This window comes from Echiichthys vipera (genome assembly GCF_963691815.1).
Source record: "Echiichthys vipera genome assembly, chromosome: 7".
NCBI lineage: Eukaryota > Metazoa > Chordata > Actinopteri > Perciformes > Trachinidae > Echiichthys > Echiichthys vipera.
In genome coordinates, this window is record NC_139832.1 from 3,809,184 (window position 1) to 3,827,288 (window position 18,105).

Genomic DNA, 18,105 nt, shown 5'->3' on the forward strand with positions numbered 1-18,105 from the left:
CACATGATGTCACACATACACACACACACACAGATCTCTATTATTGGCCACATGAATGAAGCTGGGATCAGTTTCCACCTGCTTGTACTCACTGTGCTGGGCTTCGTATTGTGTACCGTGATGCTGGAGCTGCTGGCTGCGGCGGTAGCAGCCCTCGCCAGCTTTTAGCGCCTGTTTAAACAAACGCTCTGCCTCCATTATGGTCGTGGCTTCTTCCTCCGCCAGCAGGATGTATGCCGTCGCACAACTACAGGAGGAGAGGAGAGGAGAGGACCGGGATCTGTTAACCGGGAAATTACAAACTAACTTAATCTCGTGTCCTCATACATTCATTTACCAACTCAATACGCAGGCGGGGTGTCTCGTTTGTCGGCACAGCGTGGCTCCTCTGTGCTTTTTAAACTGCCTTAAGACTTGTGTATTTGTGAGCAGCATCTGACAGAGCGCTGATCAAAGAAGTTTCCCTGCGAGTCAACGTGCTGTCACAGCCTTGATGGGAGCTGAATGCAACATACAGCCGCTGCCACGTTTCCTCTGCAATGCCTTTGTAGTCCTCCTAAAAATAAACCTACGCTGCCGTGAAAACAAGTTATCTTCCCCCATGAATGATGCAGGTACCCAGAGGGCCGATCTATAACGAGGTGCGTCTCCCTCCCACCAACTAAACCTGCAGTTTCCAATCTTTCAGTTCGTACCACATTGAAGTCTACTGAACTGAAAGGAACAGTGTTTATTACCATTTTGTATTTATATTCGCAACAAATCTAATAATAAAACAAACTGGACTCAGTGTGTAAGTGTCTTTAGTGTCGAGCCCTGATATTGACATTCATGAGGCAGGTCATGGGTGGAAAATGAGAACCAACAAAAAACTTTTAACAGGAGAATGAAATATCGACGGGTATGTCATGTGCTCCAAAAGGACGGCCTGATTCTGTTTTACTGAGCATAATCATGTTACGGCCGCTTGGGTTTCCTCAGGAGGGGGGCTGGAGTCTCCCTTAGAGAGAGGGGGAGAAGTTCAGCATCCGTGAGGAACTCGGAGTAGAGCCGCTGCTCCTTTGCGTTGAAAGGAGCCAGTTGAGGTGGTTCAGGATCATCTGGTAAGGATGAACCCTGGGCGCCTCCCTAGGGAGGTGTTCCAGGCACGTCCAGCTGGGAGGAGGCCTCAGGGAAGACCCAGGACCAGGTGGAGAGATTAGATCTCCACACTGGCCTGGGAACGCCTCAGGATCCCCCAGTTAGAGCTGGTTAATGTGGCCCGGGAAAGGGAAGTTTGGGGTCCCCTGCTAAAGCTGCTGCCCCCGCGACCCGACCCCGGATAAGCGGATGAAGATGAGATGAGATAATCATGTTACGCTATTGCATCAACCTTCACTCCAATTGGTGACAACCAACACTCAAAACAATAAAGTTGTACCAGAGACAGAGAGAGGACAGTAAAGAGGAAGTGAACTCACTCTTCAAGCTCCAGAGCTTCGTGTGCTGCAGAGATGCGGGCCTGCGGGTTCCTCTCTCTCCACGCCTTCTGCATAACTGCCGCCAAACAAGCAGAAACAGGTGTAAGATGACAGAGGCGTGCGCGCACATCGAAGCTGTGTATGCATGCGTTTGCTTACTGGCGTCGGCGGGCCGGAGGTGGTCGGAGTCACACGTGAAGAAGGTCTGATGGTCTTGCGCCGACAGGTTCATATCGTAGTATGTGAGCGGCTCTCGACCTGTTACCCACGTATATCTGAACACAAGCACAGACACACTTGTTATTACGAAGTGAGAGAAAGAGAATGAAAGGTTGTGCTAATTTACTGCTCGATGCGAGATGTTAGTTAGATGTTAGAGACTGTTGAGAGGACTGTAAATGAGTCTTAGGCTATGCTGACTTAATGGACAGTGCGCTTGACAGAGATTGGGCCAAATTCAAGAGCTGGAGCTCATCGTGCGGTTTGATAGGTAGAGAAAATGACAGGATAATTGCAACATGAGAAATGGGAAAGTAGAGGATGACTCAGCGGGAGGAGCAGGAGGCAGGCACGTCAAGGAGAGAATAAAGGAAAAATGAGAACGGAAACTGAGGAGAACAATTCAAAAGGGAGGAAAAGAAAAAGAAATCAGAGAAATGAAGAGTAGATGAGAGGAAGCAGAAAAAGGGGGAGGAAGACGTGAGGACGTGAGGACATAGAGGAGAGAGAAGATGAGTTCACTAACTGAAGAGAAAATGCCAAACAGATGTCACAGTGTGAGATAATAAAGAAAAAGAGTAAGAGAAGGAAATGAAACGGCCCATCAAGCATATAAGGAAAACACAAAAAGAGAGAGACTTGTTTTGGAAAACAAACGAGAGAAGATCAGAGAGAGGGAGGAGAAAGAGAGAGTGAGCGGAGGCAGCGCTCCGGGGGGTTTTCACATGCAGGTAGCTTAGCGGCCGTCACTCACCGATTATATTCAGCTCCACGAAATAAATTCAGCGGATTTCTCCATACTTTACATTCTGCGGGAGGGAGACAGAGACAGAGAACAACACTGGTGATGAGCGTCAAGGGTAAAGTCGACACTGAGCCTCGCCGGCACACTTCAAAGAGCTCTGCTGTGAATTCTGCCGCGCGCCCCGCAGCTGCCTGACTGGCAACCGACCTCTGTGAGAGCGCGGCTGACAGGGAGAGGGCCTTAAAACTCCTCTGTGAGCAAAACATGCCTCTACGCAAACTCTCACTGCTGTCAGGAAACACGTCGCGAGCTCGTGTTTGGGCGAACAGCACTGAACAGATGAATGTAGGACACAGGACTTAATGACATGTTGACAGCAAATATACTTTTGGACTTAATTTCAGACGGGGGAAAATAAATTTTACTCATCAAGGTCATTTAATTCATCATCATGAGTTCAATTCAGCCTGCAAAAACGTGAGGATGTCCAGATGCATTATGGGAATTGTAGGATCGAGCATTAGAGGGCTTGGCCCAAACTTGAAAGTAAAAGGTAAGCATATCCTGTGCTACATTGATTTTTTTATCACTGTACTGTTGGATCAATTTGTCTCTAGCAACCCCCCCAAACTTTATAGGAGTGCAGTACTGATCATTATTGTGTGTTCACGTTCAAGTGCAATTGCACGCAAAGTCAACGCAAATAGATTTGAAAGTACACGCCATTCGCGTATTTGTACGAGTTGACATGTTTTAACTCAGGGGAGAAATCTGTATGACGCTGTGGTGCAAAAAGGCCTATCCGCCTTAAGATTCTCCTGCAGAGCAAAACCCCGATCCATCAGAAGTCCTTTCAGAAAAGTCGTTTGTTTGACGTCTTGCGGACGGATCTGACGAAGCATAAATTCACACTTACTAACACAGAAGCAGTTATTGTGTCGTTCTTTTGATCCATTTCTTGCAGTGAAATCACAACAAAATTCCAATATGATCACGCTGTCAAAAACACGCTTGTGAGCACAGTATTACTAGTGACTATTAAGACTGCAACTAAGGGCGCACTCACACTGTCCGCCCGTACCGTGCCCTGTGCTTTAGGGTCCTTGTCCCCCCCTCCAGGCCCGTCTGTACTCACACTACCTGGGCCTCGGAGAATGCTTCTTGCTGCCTATTCGTCATCACGGCGTAACACGTCACACGCATTGATGTCGTCATGGCGATGCGTGGCTTTGTTTCCAGATCTTTCCGTAGACCTCAGAGTTTTTGTGCGTCTTGTCGACTGTTTTTGAATATTTTCATCGACCAAATCTGCAGTAAACACTCCACCTCCGCATCACACCAACGTGAACCTTTCGCCGCCATTGTTTTAAATGTCCGCGCATGGTCCCTCCTTTTTTTTCTATGTCCTAACAGGCGCACAGGAAATGACCTCAGAGCCGCCGTAGGCCTCGTGCTGGAACAAGTGCGCACGCTCGTGCTCGTACATGTGCAAACGTGCTTTACAAAAGCCCACCTCTCCCAAACAGACCATGGCCGGCAACCTAGGCGCGGTACGGTTAGACTCACACTGGTCAAACGAACTAGACTTTAGCCGTGAAAAGTGTTTGGGCACGGTACGGGTGGACAGTGTGAGTGCGCCCTAATGATTTATTAATTTGTACATTTGTAAAATGTCCTAAATTTAGTGAAAAATACCCACTAGTTGATGTTTTCATATTGCTTGTTTTGTCTGACAAACAAATCAAAATCAAAAATAAAACATCTCAAAAATATTCATTTGAAAATGATATAAAAACAGAAATGCAGCAAATTCCCAAAGTTAAAGGCTGGAGGCAGCAAATGTTTGGTATCTATCCTCGATAAATGACTTTAAATGATCAACTAAACATTTCAGCAGTAGCCTCTAACATTAAATATAAACACTGTCGAGCCTTAATCACACCAAACACACCATTGCTCACTTTATAAAGACGAGCAGAGGAGCAAACAAACACTTTCAGGAGAAACACTGAAGCCCACCGATAACAATGAAGGAAGGTTACATGACAACATCAATTCAGACACACACACACACACACACACACACGCATGCACGCACGCACGCACAACGCTTCATTTAAGGCGCAGAACTATTCCCAATCAGTCAAACGACTTCACTCAAACCGTCTGCTTGCCTCAGACTTCTGCAGTAACAAAGAAAAAGAACACGCTACACCCTGCCGCTCGCATTTCAATGCTGGGGGATTTACACAGAGTACGTTATTAGCCAGCGAAGTGAGGATTAGTACAGTCGAAATAATTAGCCTGCCTTTCTTCTCTCAATCGTGGCTTGTTGATTTAATACGGCAACACGTAATCCTCTTTAATTCAAAGTTGTTTGGCTGAAAACAAAAGCCGGCTGCGTCACGCCTCCATAACCGGTCCGACAATGGGAGCCTTTGGCAGGAGACTTGCCCAGATTAGACTGATCAGATGAGGTGGGAGATTACCATTTGACCTTTAACCTTTATTGTTACTTTGGCTTGCTGTTTAAACCACGTTTTTATGACATAACTGCTGTAAAAACGGAGACTGAAACACTTTACGTACGCTGCATCATGGATGCATATGTAGGATAAAGGTTTTCCTTTATTATCCCGAATAGAACCAGAAGAATTATTCAGCACTGAGACATTTCCTCCTTTGAAATGAATTAATTTCCACGGGGAGGCGAATACACATAACGGATTAACCACGATCAAAGCGTCGCTGATGCAGAGCGGACGCTGTAAAGTAGAGCTCACTCTGAGTGACCGTGGAGGATGCTACAGGAGAGACTTGAATTGCTAAGATCTCGAGTGACTTGAACAGTGAACTTGTTGAAATGCACTAAACAGAAACGAGGAATCGCTTCAAACACACTTACATCACAACAGACACCATATCCTGCTTTGCTGTGCCATGGTTCTCTACCTGATCGTACTTGTATTTCTATGCCTTGTGTTGTGTGTTGGTTTAGCTTAAAAAGGTATGCACTTAAAATATTGTACAGGCTAAGCTATATATGAACGCTTACTGAATCCGTACCTTTGGGAATTTATAAACTTACTGTATAGTTAAAAAGCTACAAACATGTTTCACATTGTGTCTAAAAAGGAAAACGTGCAGGAGAGTGGCAAAAAAACCTCTCAGCAGGACTTGATCATGGCACTCTCCCCTATGTACACCACAATGAACTCAGTTTGTCAGACTTGAAACGGTGCACCTGAATGCACCATGAGGTCACATCCTAGGCCACATGCTTTACTGTTTGTCGTCTCTTTACATAACTATTGGGGAAGGCAGAATTGGTCCACACTGGTGGATTCTCTGCAGCAGGAGGATTTTGAAGCTCTGTTGTCAAAAGGGCGCACTCACTCTGTCCTTCCGCACTGGGCCAAAACAGGTTTTTCGGCTAAGGCCTAGTGCGTTTGACCAGTGTGAGTGCAACCGCTCCGTGCATTACTGCGGACAGCTGGCCGTCCACGGCCCGTCTGAGAGAGGTGGGCTTTTGTAGAGGCGTTTGCACATGTAGAGCATGAGGCCTACGACGGCTCTGAGGTCATTTCCTGTGCGCCTGTTGGGACGTAGAAAAAAGAAGGAGGGACCATGCGCAGACATTTAAAACAATGGCGGTGAAAGGTTCACGTTGGTGTGATGCGGAGGTGGAGTGTTTACTGCAGATTTGGTCGATGAAAAGATTCAAAAACAGTCGACAAGACGCACAAAAACTCAGAGGTCTACGGAAAGATCTGGAAACAAAGCCACGCATCGCCATGACGTCAATCAATGCATGTGACGTGTTACGGCGTGATGACGTATAGAGAGGCAAGAAGCATTTGCGCGAGGCCCAGGTAGTGTGAGTACAAACGGGCCTGGAGGGGGGGACAAGTACCATAAAGCCCGGGGCGCGGTGCGGAAGGACAGTGTGAGTGCGCCCTAACTAAAGTTAAGGTGCTGGCTATAGCTAAGCTAACATGCTGCATGCTACCTCCAGTGAGCTACACAGGGCGGAGTCACGGTCAGTCAAAATGAATAATGCTCCATAGCCAATAGTGTTGCTTTTACGCAGCAGTTGCGAACGACTTTCAGATGCGTAGCTCTATCAAATCATTTGCTAAGCGTACCATTTCACACGCCGCTGCCAACGACTTCCATTTGGCAGGAGGCAGATGCAAATTTCAGACAAAGAAAACTCATCAGGACGGAGAATCTCAAATAAACCTTCGATGAGCCCAGACAGGCAGAGTCTCTTAATTAAATATCAGCGCATCAACTCCAAAGAGTGTCATAGGACGACAGGAGTTTTAGTGTTAATAGCTGCCTCTATCTGCAGCAGCAAGATGATTTTGATAGCAATTCTATTTAAAAGAAATAGTGTGAAAGCCTCTCCTGAAACTACACGTAAATCAATACTTTCATTGCCTTCAGCGGGCCGGCGGGGATTGTTGCAGCACAAGTGAAAATTGCTTTGACATTTAACAACGTTTTGGCCGTTTAGTTCCTCCTTTTTGGAGTCAACGCAGCAGAACCAAAGTGAGGGGCTCGGTATTACTGCAACGAGACATAAGCTCGGGGGTGGAGAGGCCAAAGAGAGCGGGGACTCTGAGCCCGCCGGAGCAGCAGTTGAGTAAGTCGATGGTGATGATGAGGACAACCATAACATTTCAGGCAGTCTTTTTTCTGTTCATGTGGTTTTGGTTTCTGGGGTTTGACTTGGAAAACGTTTTTTTGGAAAGGGTCTGAGGTAAAAACATCTCATAGAGGCAAACTTCCTTATGACCTGGGTCTATGTCAGGGGTGTCAAACTCAGGCCCGTGGGCCAACTCTGGCCCGCGGTGAAATTATATTTGGCCCTCAAGATCCTAAGGTAAAGACCTGTTTGTCTTGTCTGCAGAGCCACCGTGGCTGTAACAAACAATATAAAATAAGAAACGCCACGACAAGAACATGGACCTGGACTGAAAAGGTTCAACATTACACATCTGGAGAGAAGGGAAAACATGCACTTTTGCAGTCTTTTTTTAATTTTTATTAGTAAATATTGAGTTTGGCCCCCAACCTTGTCCCAGTCTTTAAATTTGGCACACTGTGAATTTGAGTTTGACGCCCCTGGTCTCTGTAAATCCTAAATAAGTCATACAGTTTGGTCTTTACCTAGTCTGTAAAGTGTCCTGAGATCACTTTTGGCACTATAAATAAAATTGAATTGAATTGAAAGTGAGGAAAATGTGTGTCTGTTACGATGTTTTCACCGTTCACCATGATGTCAAACAACAAAAACATGATCCTGCTGCTAATATCAGGGTCTGTCTTGCTTTTTGCACTGCTGCCGGACACATCGCTTTGAGGTTTCTCTAACGTCTGTCGTGGATTTTCCCATCGGCTCTTACCGGACACACTTTGTCGATTGGAATCGGCCTCTCCATTACTGGTGTTGGAGTTGCTGGGGGTGCTGCTGTCCACTCCGCCCAGCAGGGGGCGCAGGTGGCTCACGGACACCTGCTCTATGAAGGAGGTCCCATATTTCCTGAAATACCACCACTCAAATATCTGAGAGAGAGAGAGAGAGAGAGAGAGAGAGGAAGAGAGAGAGAGAGACTTTCATTTAACAAAGACCACACTGTTGTTTAAATATATCTGAAAACATTTACTCTTATTCTTTACTAAAATCCTAAAGTCCACTGAACACAGAGGTAGTAAAATCTGGTTTTCCACATGAAACAGGACGTACATATAAAAGACATAACTGGCTTGCAAATAGCTGAGAAAAACGCCTCGTCAGCTAAATAACTTCAGTTGTGCTTAGCTCGAGGCTATTTCCCATCTGCTTTTAATACCAGCGTTAGGATTTTAATCACAATGTGGACTATAACCACTCCAGTAATTAACATTGTCTGCATCAGTGGATGTCAGCTTTGTGCCACAAAGGGCCCGAGAGTGCACTTCCCCGGGACTTCACCAGTTACTTCTTCCAGCCAGAGAGGGATGGAGAGGCACTAATCAGTGAAACCTGCTGTTCGGTTGGACTGTTTGCGGCATGGTGGCACATGTCTGAGGGCCACTCAGATGGCAGAGTGAGTGGGTCCTGCATTAATCTGCATGTTAAAGTGTCCCTGAGCGAGATGCTGAACCCCGGGCTGCCCTACATGAGCAGACCAGCGCTTTTGCATGGTAGCTCCACTGTCACCAGTATGTGCAGCCCCTTTCAAACATGCACGGCAAACTTGAAAGTGTCTAGACATCAACCAACCGTGCTGTACGTGAGAGCGCAAATGTCTGAATCAGTTGGGCCCGGGCATCATACCGGAGTTTACCCTCGTAGCGCCCTAGTCCAAGACTGTTTAATCTCAGAGAGAGCCCATGTGTGAATACAGTCGCTTGTTCTCTGAGCGGATGGGCGCGTTTATGACGTTTCCATCACGCTGCAAGAAGAAAACAAACCTCCGATGAAGAAGAGTGATTTACACAAAGACGGCAAAGAAGATCTCTCACTGGAGACACGGTAAGTTTCAGGAACTTTCTTTTGTACGGGCAAAATTATCAGAAAGATTCAAGGAACGGCGAGTGACTTGGTTGTTTGTGACCGAATTAAGAAACCGGCTCCGTCCGTGCGGTGTAATCTGTAATCTGTGTGATCATCCCTCCAGAAAGCATGTGACACGGAGAATCTCCTGTTGTGTGCTGCATGAGTGCAACAGAAACTCGGGACCGTGTGTGTGTGTGTGTGTGTGTGTGTGTGTGTGTGTGTGTGTGTGTGTGTGTGTGTGTGTGTGTGTGTGTGTGTGTGGATGACTGAGAAGAACTGTAAAAGACTTTGCTGTGCTCTCAGGTTAAAGGCACTGTATACTGTAAATGCGGTCCATTTGCCTCCATACTGGGTTTAAACATAACTCTCTTGTATCGAATCTGTACACACAACCATTTCCACAATATGTGAAGGTTGCTGGTTCGATTCCAGGCCAGCAGTGGAGCCTCACAAACAGGGATATCTCTAAATACTCTCCAGTAAGTTTTGCAGGGCGCACCCAGCTGCTTTGGTTTGAAAATATACTAAAATAAGAACCATTCAGGGTTAAATATTTATTGACTGAACGTGTGAAGAGCACCCAGAATGCTGATGAGAGCGACAGTATTTCACTAAGTGTCATCTGGCAAAGCTGTCATACTGTCACTCTGCTGCAGGGAGGAGGAAGTGATGTTTGATGGGGCTTATCCAGCACTCTACAGTGGAAACGTAACTAACTGGGACCCAAACATCTATTCTAATTACAGAGAAATGACCAGTATCGCTCATGTGAAACAAATTGGCTTCCCCGTTTCTTAATCATCTCACAGAGCATGTGCAAAGCTTAACACCTTTTCTAAGCAGCCTACGCACATTGGCCAATCGCCTGCAGGGAAGAGAGAGTGAGTTAATTAAGAGGGGAGCTATTTAAATATACAGACCGACCACTGTTGCACAGTGGGCCGTCCCTGCGAAGAAGTTAAAGAGAGATAAAGTACCTGCATAAGTAGGAAAAGCCTTGCCAGCAGTTTCATTATACTGCTTTCCTGTTTTGATGATATCTGTCACGTCTTTATCTATTATATTCATTTTGAATACTGACACACACACAAACATATTTGCACCCAGGGGTTTAAGCAAAAGGTGATTTGTGAGCTTGAAAAGTTTTCAAGGAGGAAATATGTACAAAATATTGTATGGAGTATATAACATAAGCATTATCTCATCTCATCTTCAGCCTCTTACCCGGGGTCGGGTCTCGGGTGCAGCAGCTCTAGCCCCTTTCCTGGGCCACATTAACCAGCTCTAACTGGGGGATCCAGAGGCGTTCCCAGGCCAGTGTGGAGATCTAATCTCTCCACCTGGTCCTGGGTCTTCCCCGAGGCCTCCTCCCAGCTGGACGTGCCTGGAACACCTCCCTAGGGAGGCGCCCAGGGTTCATCCTTATCAGATGATCCTGAACCACCTCAACTGGCTCCTTTCAACGCAAAGGAGCAGCGGCTCTACTCCCGAGTTCCTCACGGATGCTGAACTTCTCCCCCTCTCTCTAAGGGAGACTCCAGCCCCCCTCCTGAGGAAACACATTTCGGCCGCTTGTACCCACGACCTGGTTCTTTGGGTCATGACAATATAAGCATTATGTGAATTGAAACCGGCTCTAACCGGGGCTGGTGCCTGAAAACTTTTAGCCCTGTCCACTTTTTGCCTCCTCTAGAGCAGCTGTGGGAAAAGCATATCCAGGTTAACAACTTGGAACCTCTAGTTAGCGGTTAGGTGCTGCAATTAAATTAACTGAGTGTTTAATGCACAGAGCAGAGCTCTATAATTATCTTTATCCACATCCCACGCAACAAAACACAACCCAAAAAGATGTTCTCCGTAGTTTGAAAAGCACTAAAAGCATTGCAAATGTATTGCACGGTGTGATGCGCCACAAGGATAGATTTACAGCTTATGGGGGAGTCTAGATTTCCTCTCTGTGCGGCTCCTCGTGGCCTCTGAACCTGCGATTACAGTCCTAACAAACTACATCCTGGGCTCATAAAGTCACCTGGGGAGCCACCTCTGAAAACTAATTTCCTCTTTCTAGCGCTACGAATGAGAATGTCAAGCAAGAGTGCACAGTCATCAACCTTAAAGTGTGATTTTTAACATTTAGATGGTGCACCGGAACAATGTGCAATGAGCATAACAGCAGGAGGCTTAAACACTGAAGTTCATAGTCAAATGTCACGCTGTATTTCGGGTTGCGGGTACAAGCGGCCGAAATGGGTTGGCTGGAGTCTCCCTTAGAGAGAGGGGGAGAAGCTCAGCCATCCGTGAGGAACTCGGAGTAGAGCCGCTGCTCCTTTGCGTTGAAAGGAGCCAGTTGAGGTGGTTCAGGATCATCTAGTAAGGATGAACCCTGGGCGCCTCCCTAGGGAGGTGTTCCAGGCACGTCCAGCTGGGAGGAGGCCTCGGGGAAGACCCAGGACCAGGTCTTGAACTGGAAGTCTTTCTTTGAGTGGTGTGGGATCCATCAGCTCGCTCTCAACTCAAAATGATTCCTTGTTTCTGTGGCAACAACAGACAAACCTGGCAACCAGCAACGCCCAAAGCTATTGGCTGCTACAACGGAAACAGAACGGGACAGAAAGTCATTGTCAAACCCGTAAACTATGGGATTTAAGAGATTATAATAAAGATTTTAAATCTTGCTGCTCGTTTGCGTTGAAAGGAGTCAGTTGAGGTGGTTCGGCATCTAGTAAGGATGCCCCCTGGGCGCCTCCCTAGCTGGGAGGAGGCCTCTGGGAAGATCCAGGACCAGGTGGAGAGATTAGATCTCCACACTGGCCTGGGAACGCATCAGGATCCCCCAGTTAGAGCTGGTTAATGTGGCCCGTGAAAGGGAAGTTTGGGGTCCCCTGCTAAAGCTGCTGCCCTCGCGACCCGACCCCGGATTCAAAACAGTTCAAAACTGACACGGGTATCAGCTTCAGTATTATCAAATGAATACAAGAAGAGAATGGTTCTTACCAATATGAGTCCTGATATGAGGGAGGAAGTGCCCGTCAGAGCCACGTAAAACTTGGGCGTCAGGGTGTTGAGAAACATGCTTACTGTAGAGACACAAAGGAGAAAAGACAAGGGGTTAGAGCTCAGTATCAGATACAAGAACATCTCTCATCTGCACCAAAGGAGGATATTTCAGACACGACATCTGCGGAACCAAGTGCTGTCTACATCTAAGAAGACGAGACAAGTAGAGACTGCAGGAAAAACATCAAAAAGATAGAGAGGACTCAAGGACGTTTGTAATTTCACGACATGAAACGTTCCGTGCTTAAATGCGGCATCCGCATGCAGGGTTTGGCATTTCCCAGAGAGCCCCGCTGCTCAGACGTGAAATTACTCGACACCAGGGGAGCAGGGTAAGCCTCACTACAGAGAGCAGATACACCGTGGGTAGAAAAAAAAAAGAAACGGGGAGGAAATTGAGCTTGACTTGCAGCCGAAAAACAGTATTCACAAGCATTTTACAAGATTTTACCAAGCATTTACGCCTTTTAGCTCGGAAAAACATCGTCGAGTGGGTGTCTAGAAGGCTGCAAAGGGGCTGATGGAGTAGAAATAGTAGTGGATTTATCACCGTTTGACGTCATGTGTAGCCGCTGGTTAATTTTCTGAGCCTTCTGAGCGAAAAAAGCCTTGAACTCTGTGCGTTACGGCGAGCGAGAAGCGACAGATTCACTACTTCCTACTAGGCCTACATTCCAAATGCCATACCAGCCCTTATCGTCCTTCAATCCTCTGACATTTAAGTCCGGTTTCTATAGGATTTATTTCCCACTGCCAGTTATATCAGATCCTGTGAACTGGAAAATTACAAACCCGGAGTCAATGATCCACATCAATCAAGTCCTACAGTACAGAGCTGATCCATACTCCTCTTTAAAGCCTGGCCTTCGACACAATTATGACACATTTTGGCCAAACGTATTTCTATTCTACAAGCAGTGTTACGAGGTTATCTCTTTGGATCTTGTGTAGCAGATTATCTGGATACTCCCCTGCCCTTTCTGTGGACTGCATTTGGTTGTTGCAAGTTAATTTCCTGCCCTGAGTGTTGGAAGGGATGATTGTGACTAAGTGTTTTTTAGCCGTGATGCTTGTGATGTTATTACGCCTGCAGGATGAACCAACAAAATAGTGTCACAGGGCCCTCCTCTGCCATCTGCTTTCAATTTCACATCCTTTGACAGGAAAAAAAAGGAAAATTCTGTCTTTGGTAGATGATCTAGAGCACCCGCTTTTACGCTGTAAAGGCACACAACAGTCACAGTTCGGTGCCGGTTTGGTACAGGAACAGACGGTGATGCGAGTGACAAAAACAGACAAACTCCTCTTGCATGTGTAACATTTTGCCCACAGAAAACTGAACTATAAATAAGGAACATATCAAACACTTCTGTATTAAACTGTACGAACATTTAAACACTTCCCCAAACGTCTACAGGTCACGATAGGCTGTAAAACTACAAAGCACCTCTTACGTTATGAAACTGAAATGACCAAAATACGTAGAATAATACAAAGTGTTTCAATCTTTTTCACTGTGACTATAGTTAAACACTCAAAGCACCCGAACATGCATCATCTCAGTGATTGGTACGTCTGGGTGATGCTGTTTGGATGTGCGTTAGCATGCTGGATGCGTTTCTAGGTGACGAGGTCGGTGGAGCAGCGCTGATCCACCGTCCTCGTCTTATACGCAACTCTCTCCGTTGATGCCGGGGAGCCAAATGCGGTTCAATTGCGCCCGCCATAGTCTAAGTGGCTTGCACGCCAATCCACTTGTTGTGCTAACCTCAGGTGTATGGGTAAAAGTGTCCGGATGGAGCTTTACTGTGTGCAGCTGCCTGCATTGGATCATGACAACCGTACCATAATATACCCTCATTCATTCATTCATTCATCTTCAACCGCTTGTCCCTGTCTGGGTCGCAGTCGTGAGGCGGCGTCCACCCTGGACAGGACGCCAGTCTATCGCCGGGCACAGAGAGACGAACAGAGACAGACAACCATTCACACCTACGGGTGATTTAGAGTCATCAATTAACCGAACACGTGCACGTCTTTGGACTGTGGGAGGAAACCGGAGAACCCGGAGAAGGAACCCTCTTGTTGTGAGGCGACAGTGCTGACCACCAAACCACTGGTCACGTTAAGATGGACGTGCGTCCCTGATTAGCTACAAAAATCTGAGTTGGAAGGAAAAAAAGCAGGCTCAAGTGACAAAGGGTTACAGCGTTTAAGTAATGATCTGTTTAGAGAGATTAGAAGCGAGAGTGTGGAGTGAAGTTCAGTGTGGCCAAGAGATTAATTCATGCTGTCACTTCCAAATAACCCTGTTTGGATAACCTGAATAACCCATTTAACCTGTTTTGTTACCATTTGTAGCATAGTTATTATACCCGACATTCAACAGATTTTTGTGGTCGGCCAAAATGCACCATTATTTCTGCTGTCGGCTACAGGTGACCTTCCCCCTCCTACATGACACTGAAAGTACAGGGACTCTCCTCGCCGTGGCAAATGAGGCGAGGCGGATAGACCGTTGCATCTGGGTTGAGGGTGTCGGGTTGTCGTGTTAATTCCCTGGGAATCACAACTGAGGATAGGGAGGGTGCGACAAAGACCCCACTCAAGTGAACCCCGGCCTCGTACCCACACAGAAACACACACACGCATAAGCTAAGTGCAGCTGGACGGCCATTCATTACTATGAAGTGGAGGCTCTCGTCCGAGCAGAAAAGGGTCTTTCACATTTGCCTGTGGTTAAACAGCTGCCGTCAGCCCGCACTGATGAGAGGACTCTGCTGTCCGGCTGGTGAAGGACTCATCAAGCCAATGAATGTAGCCATAAATTACATACGCTCTATTTATATGAAGCGATACAGCATGGGGGCCGTAATCCAAAAGTCAAAACAGTGAAAGAGTTGATATTATTGATGCCTTGATTAGTCCATTAATCAAAGTTTTCCTGATTTCTCTGTTGTTGTTTCATTTTAAATTGAATACCTTGGGGATTTGGACATTTGAAGATATCACCTGGGGCTCTAGGAACATGTGACGGGCGCATTTTCCCCCATCTGAGCCTCAAACTAAATTAAACGGAAATATGATCGAGCCTCACTGTCACACAATAACATTTATAATCAGAATTATGAATCAGTCTTAGGCTGGATGAAATGCTCAGGTCTCATGAACGTGGATCAGAGATTATTCATATATAAGGCGCATAGAACAGACGCTACAGTCGAGGCTGGGGTTACGTTAAGGACCGCCTCTAAATTCATTGATGTTAAGTTGGCGTGCTAGCGCTGTTGCCTTCAGTGGTACAGTGATTGTACGGACACTTCTACTCGCTGCTCTCTGTTCAACAACCCACTGTTGGAGTTTGTCCTCCAGCTGCAGCCGTCTCGCTCTGTTCCCTCTAAACTCTGTTTAGTCTTCTTTATTTGGCGCAGGTCGTCTTGTTGCTTCCTCCACTTCCGCACCATTGATTGGTTCATGTTAAACTCTCTGGCTGCAGCTCTATTCCCGTGTTCTACTGCGTGACTAATGGCCTTGAGTGTAAACTCTGCGTCGTAAGCGTGTCTCTTAACAGGAGCCGTTTTGGGCTCTTTACACAAACACACACATGGAAATGAAACGGCACGCTTCACGCAGTCGTATATCTCAACATGCACCGCGCGTTACTTCTTCTACGGGGGAAAACAGAGTCGGCGGCTGCTCACCGTAGTTGAGAGACCTGTTGTGGCTCAATATTGGTCCATATATAAGAAGCACCGGATTATAAGGCGCACTGTCGGCTTTTGAGACATTTGAAGGTTTTTAGGTGCAACTTATAGTGCGGAAAATACGTTAATTTGCCGTCACTTGATACGACTAACCAATTAATCAACCAGCTTAGTCGGTGCAACAACAGGAAACTACTTCTCATTCACAAATTTTCATTGAGACTGGCGAACGCTTATGACACATGTTGACTCCTCAGGTACCACTCCTGTGAGTTTATTGTCCAGGACGCAGCCAGAGAGCATGTTGGGAGGATAATGCCATGAATTGAAGGGACAAATTCTCACAGACGCACTGAGGACTAAATGTCACAGGAGACAACAGGAGATGTGACCTTTACTGAAGAGGGGACGTTCGGCAGACTGCCGGCCTGACCTGAATGTTCAAAGACGCACGCTGAGACACACGTGAACACGCACACCTTCACACAGACAAATCACCCTCATATATGCAGGCGCACGCACAAAGATGTCCTTTAACTACAAAAGAGAACAAATGAAAGGTCTATTTCATTATGGATTCATGAAAAACCGGTGTGCTTTAATGTTACGACCACCATATGTCTGAAAAGGCTGACACGTATTCTGCCTGACAACAGCCTGTGGTAAGAAGCACTAATATAGATCACTTAAAGTAACGTTTATCTCCTATAGAGTCCAAAGAGAATCAGGACAGTGACACATTTTGTTAGCTTTGTACTCCTATACACTGAATATGCGTACGTATTTATTTTACGTTGTAATTTATTCCCTCCTTAGTGCCAGGGAAACAAAGGAATCTTAATTAAAAAGAAATTACTGAGGTGTTTTAGCTCTTTGTTACAATTTCTTTGAAGAAGCACAAATTAAATTATACATTCATTCATTCATTCATTCATCTTCAACCGCTTGTCCCTGTCGGGTTCGTGGGGGGGCTGGAGCCGATCCCAGCTGACATCGGGCGTGAGGCGGGGTCCACCCTGGACAGGACGCCAGTCTATCACAGGACACATAGAGACGAACAGAGACAGACAACCATTCACACCTACGGGTGATTTAGAGTCATCAATGAACCGAACACCTGCACGTCTTTGGACTGTGGGAGGAAACCGGAGAACCCGGAGAAAACCCACGCAGACACGGGGAGAACACGCAAACTCCACACAGAAGGGCCCAGGCCGGGATGCCAACCTGGAACCTTCTCGCTGTGAGGTGGCAGTGCTATATATATATATATATATATATATATACTGTGGACTCACTCGAGAGATTGGCAGTTCGATCCCCACCTCCCCCGGTCCACATGTCGAAGTATCCTTGGGCAAGACACTGAACCCTGAATTGCTCCCCGTGCTGTGCATGGGTGTGTAAGTGAATGTGAATGACTAGATTAGATGGTCTGTAGATGTCCACTTTGTAATATGTATATATATATATATATATATATATACACACAAAAGAGAACAAATGAAAGGTCTATTTCATTATGGATTCATGAAAAACCTGTGCGCTTTAATGTTACGACCACCATATGTCTGAAAAGGCTGACACACATTCTGCCCGACAACAGCCTTTGGTAAGTCTTTGGTAAGTCACACTGACATAGATTACTTATATATAGTGTTGTTTGTATGACTGAATTTGTAATATATAAATATATCTCACAACTCTGGGATCGGCTCCAGCGACCCCGACAGGGACAAGCGGTTGAAGATGAATGAATGAATGAAGGCTGGAACAAAGACAGAACACAAAGCCAAAGCGACACAAGAATGGCTTAAGAACATCAATGTTAATGCACTACGGTAGCCGAGTCAGAGTCCAGACCTCGATCGTGCAGCACCGGTGGGAGGAACTGGAAATTAATCATCTCATCACGCTCATCGACAGCTGCACTGCATCTGTTCAAGCAAGTTACTGAATTCCTTTTGGATTCCTGCTTTGAAAACACTGACGCAGGGGTCAAATATGTGTCCTTCAGTGCGGCGTTACTTAAAGGGTGCTGCACGTTCATTCATTGTGAGTATTTGAAGTATTTTCAGCGGACATACAGTGACAGTCCTCGTTGACAGTTCGATTACAATGTAGTTCGGTTCTCGGCGGCATCGCTCGCCCTAAATACTGAACCAATTTCAAAAAGAGTTGTTGCCGTAGCACAGAAATACATTGGGAAATAGGGTGCAGGTGGAAAAGTACTGAAACTCCATTTTAAGATGGACAAAAGAGCATTGGACTGGTATGGGAAAAGAAAGAAGCTCCTGCAGGCTGCCTGCATTTTACCCAGAGTTGTAAGTCACTTTGACTCGGCTGCTCATCCCTGAAATGTTTGTTGGCAGG

At 46.3% G+C, this 18,105-nt stretch overlaps 1 protein-coding gene across 8 annotated transcripts in view; it reads right to left on the minus strand.

The window, feature by feature from the left end:
• The window catches only part of LOC310949367 (suppressor of tumorigenicity 7 protein homolog), a 64,317-nt gene that overhangs the window by 12,772 nt on the left and 33,440 nt on the right, over positions 1 to 18,105 (minus strand). For 6 of the 8 annotated variants that reach the window (XM_083916808.1, XM_083916805.1, XM_083916806.1 and 3 more), the window contains 6 exons: positions 11,966 to 12,048; positions 7,836 to 7,995; positions 2,434 to 2,488; positions 1,620 to 1,735; positions 1,461 to 1,536; positions 93 to 280 (listed from right to left, as the gene is read on the minus strand). In XM_083916808.1, the coding sequence (XP_083772934.1) occupies positions 93 to 280; positions 1,461 to 1,536; positions 1,620 to 1,735; positions 2,434 to 2,488; positions 7,836 to 7,995; positions 11,966 to 12,043 (673 nt within the window). In that variant the 5' untranslated portion in view covers positions 12,044 to 12,048. The remainder of the gene's footprint in view (positions 1 to 92; positions 281 to 1,460; positions 1,537 to 1,619; positions 1,736 to 2,433; positions 2,489 to 7,835; positions 7,996 to 11,965; positions 12,049 to 18,105) is intronic. The other 2 variants (XM_083916804.1, XM_083916803.1) reach the window with 1 other exon arrangement.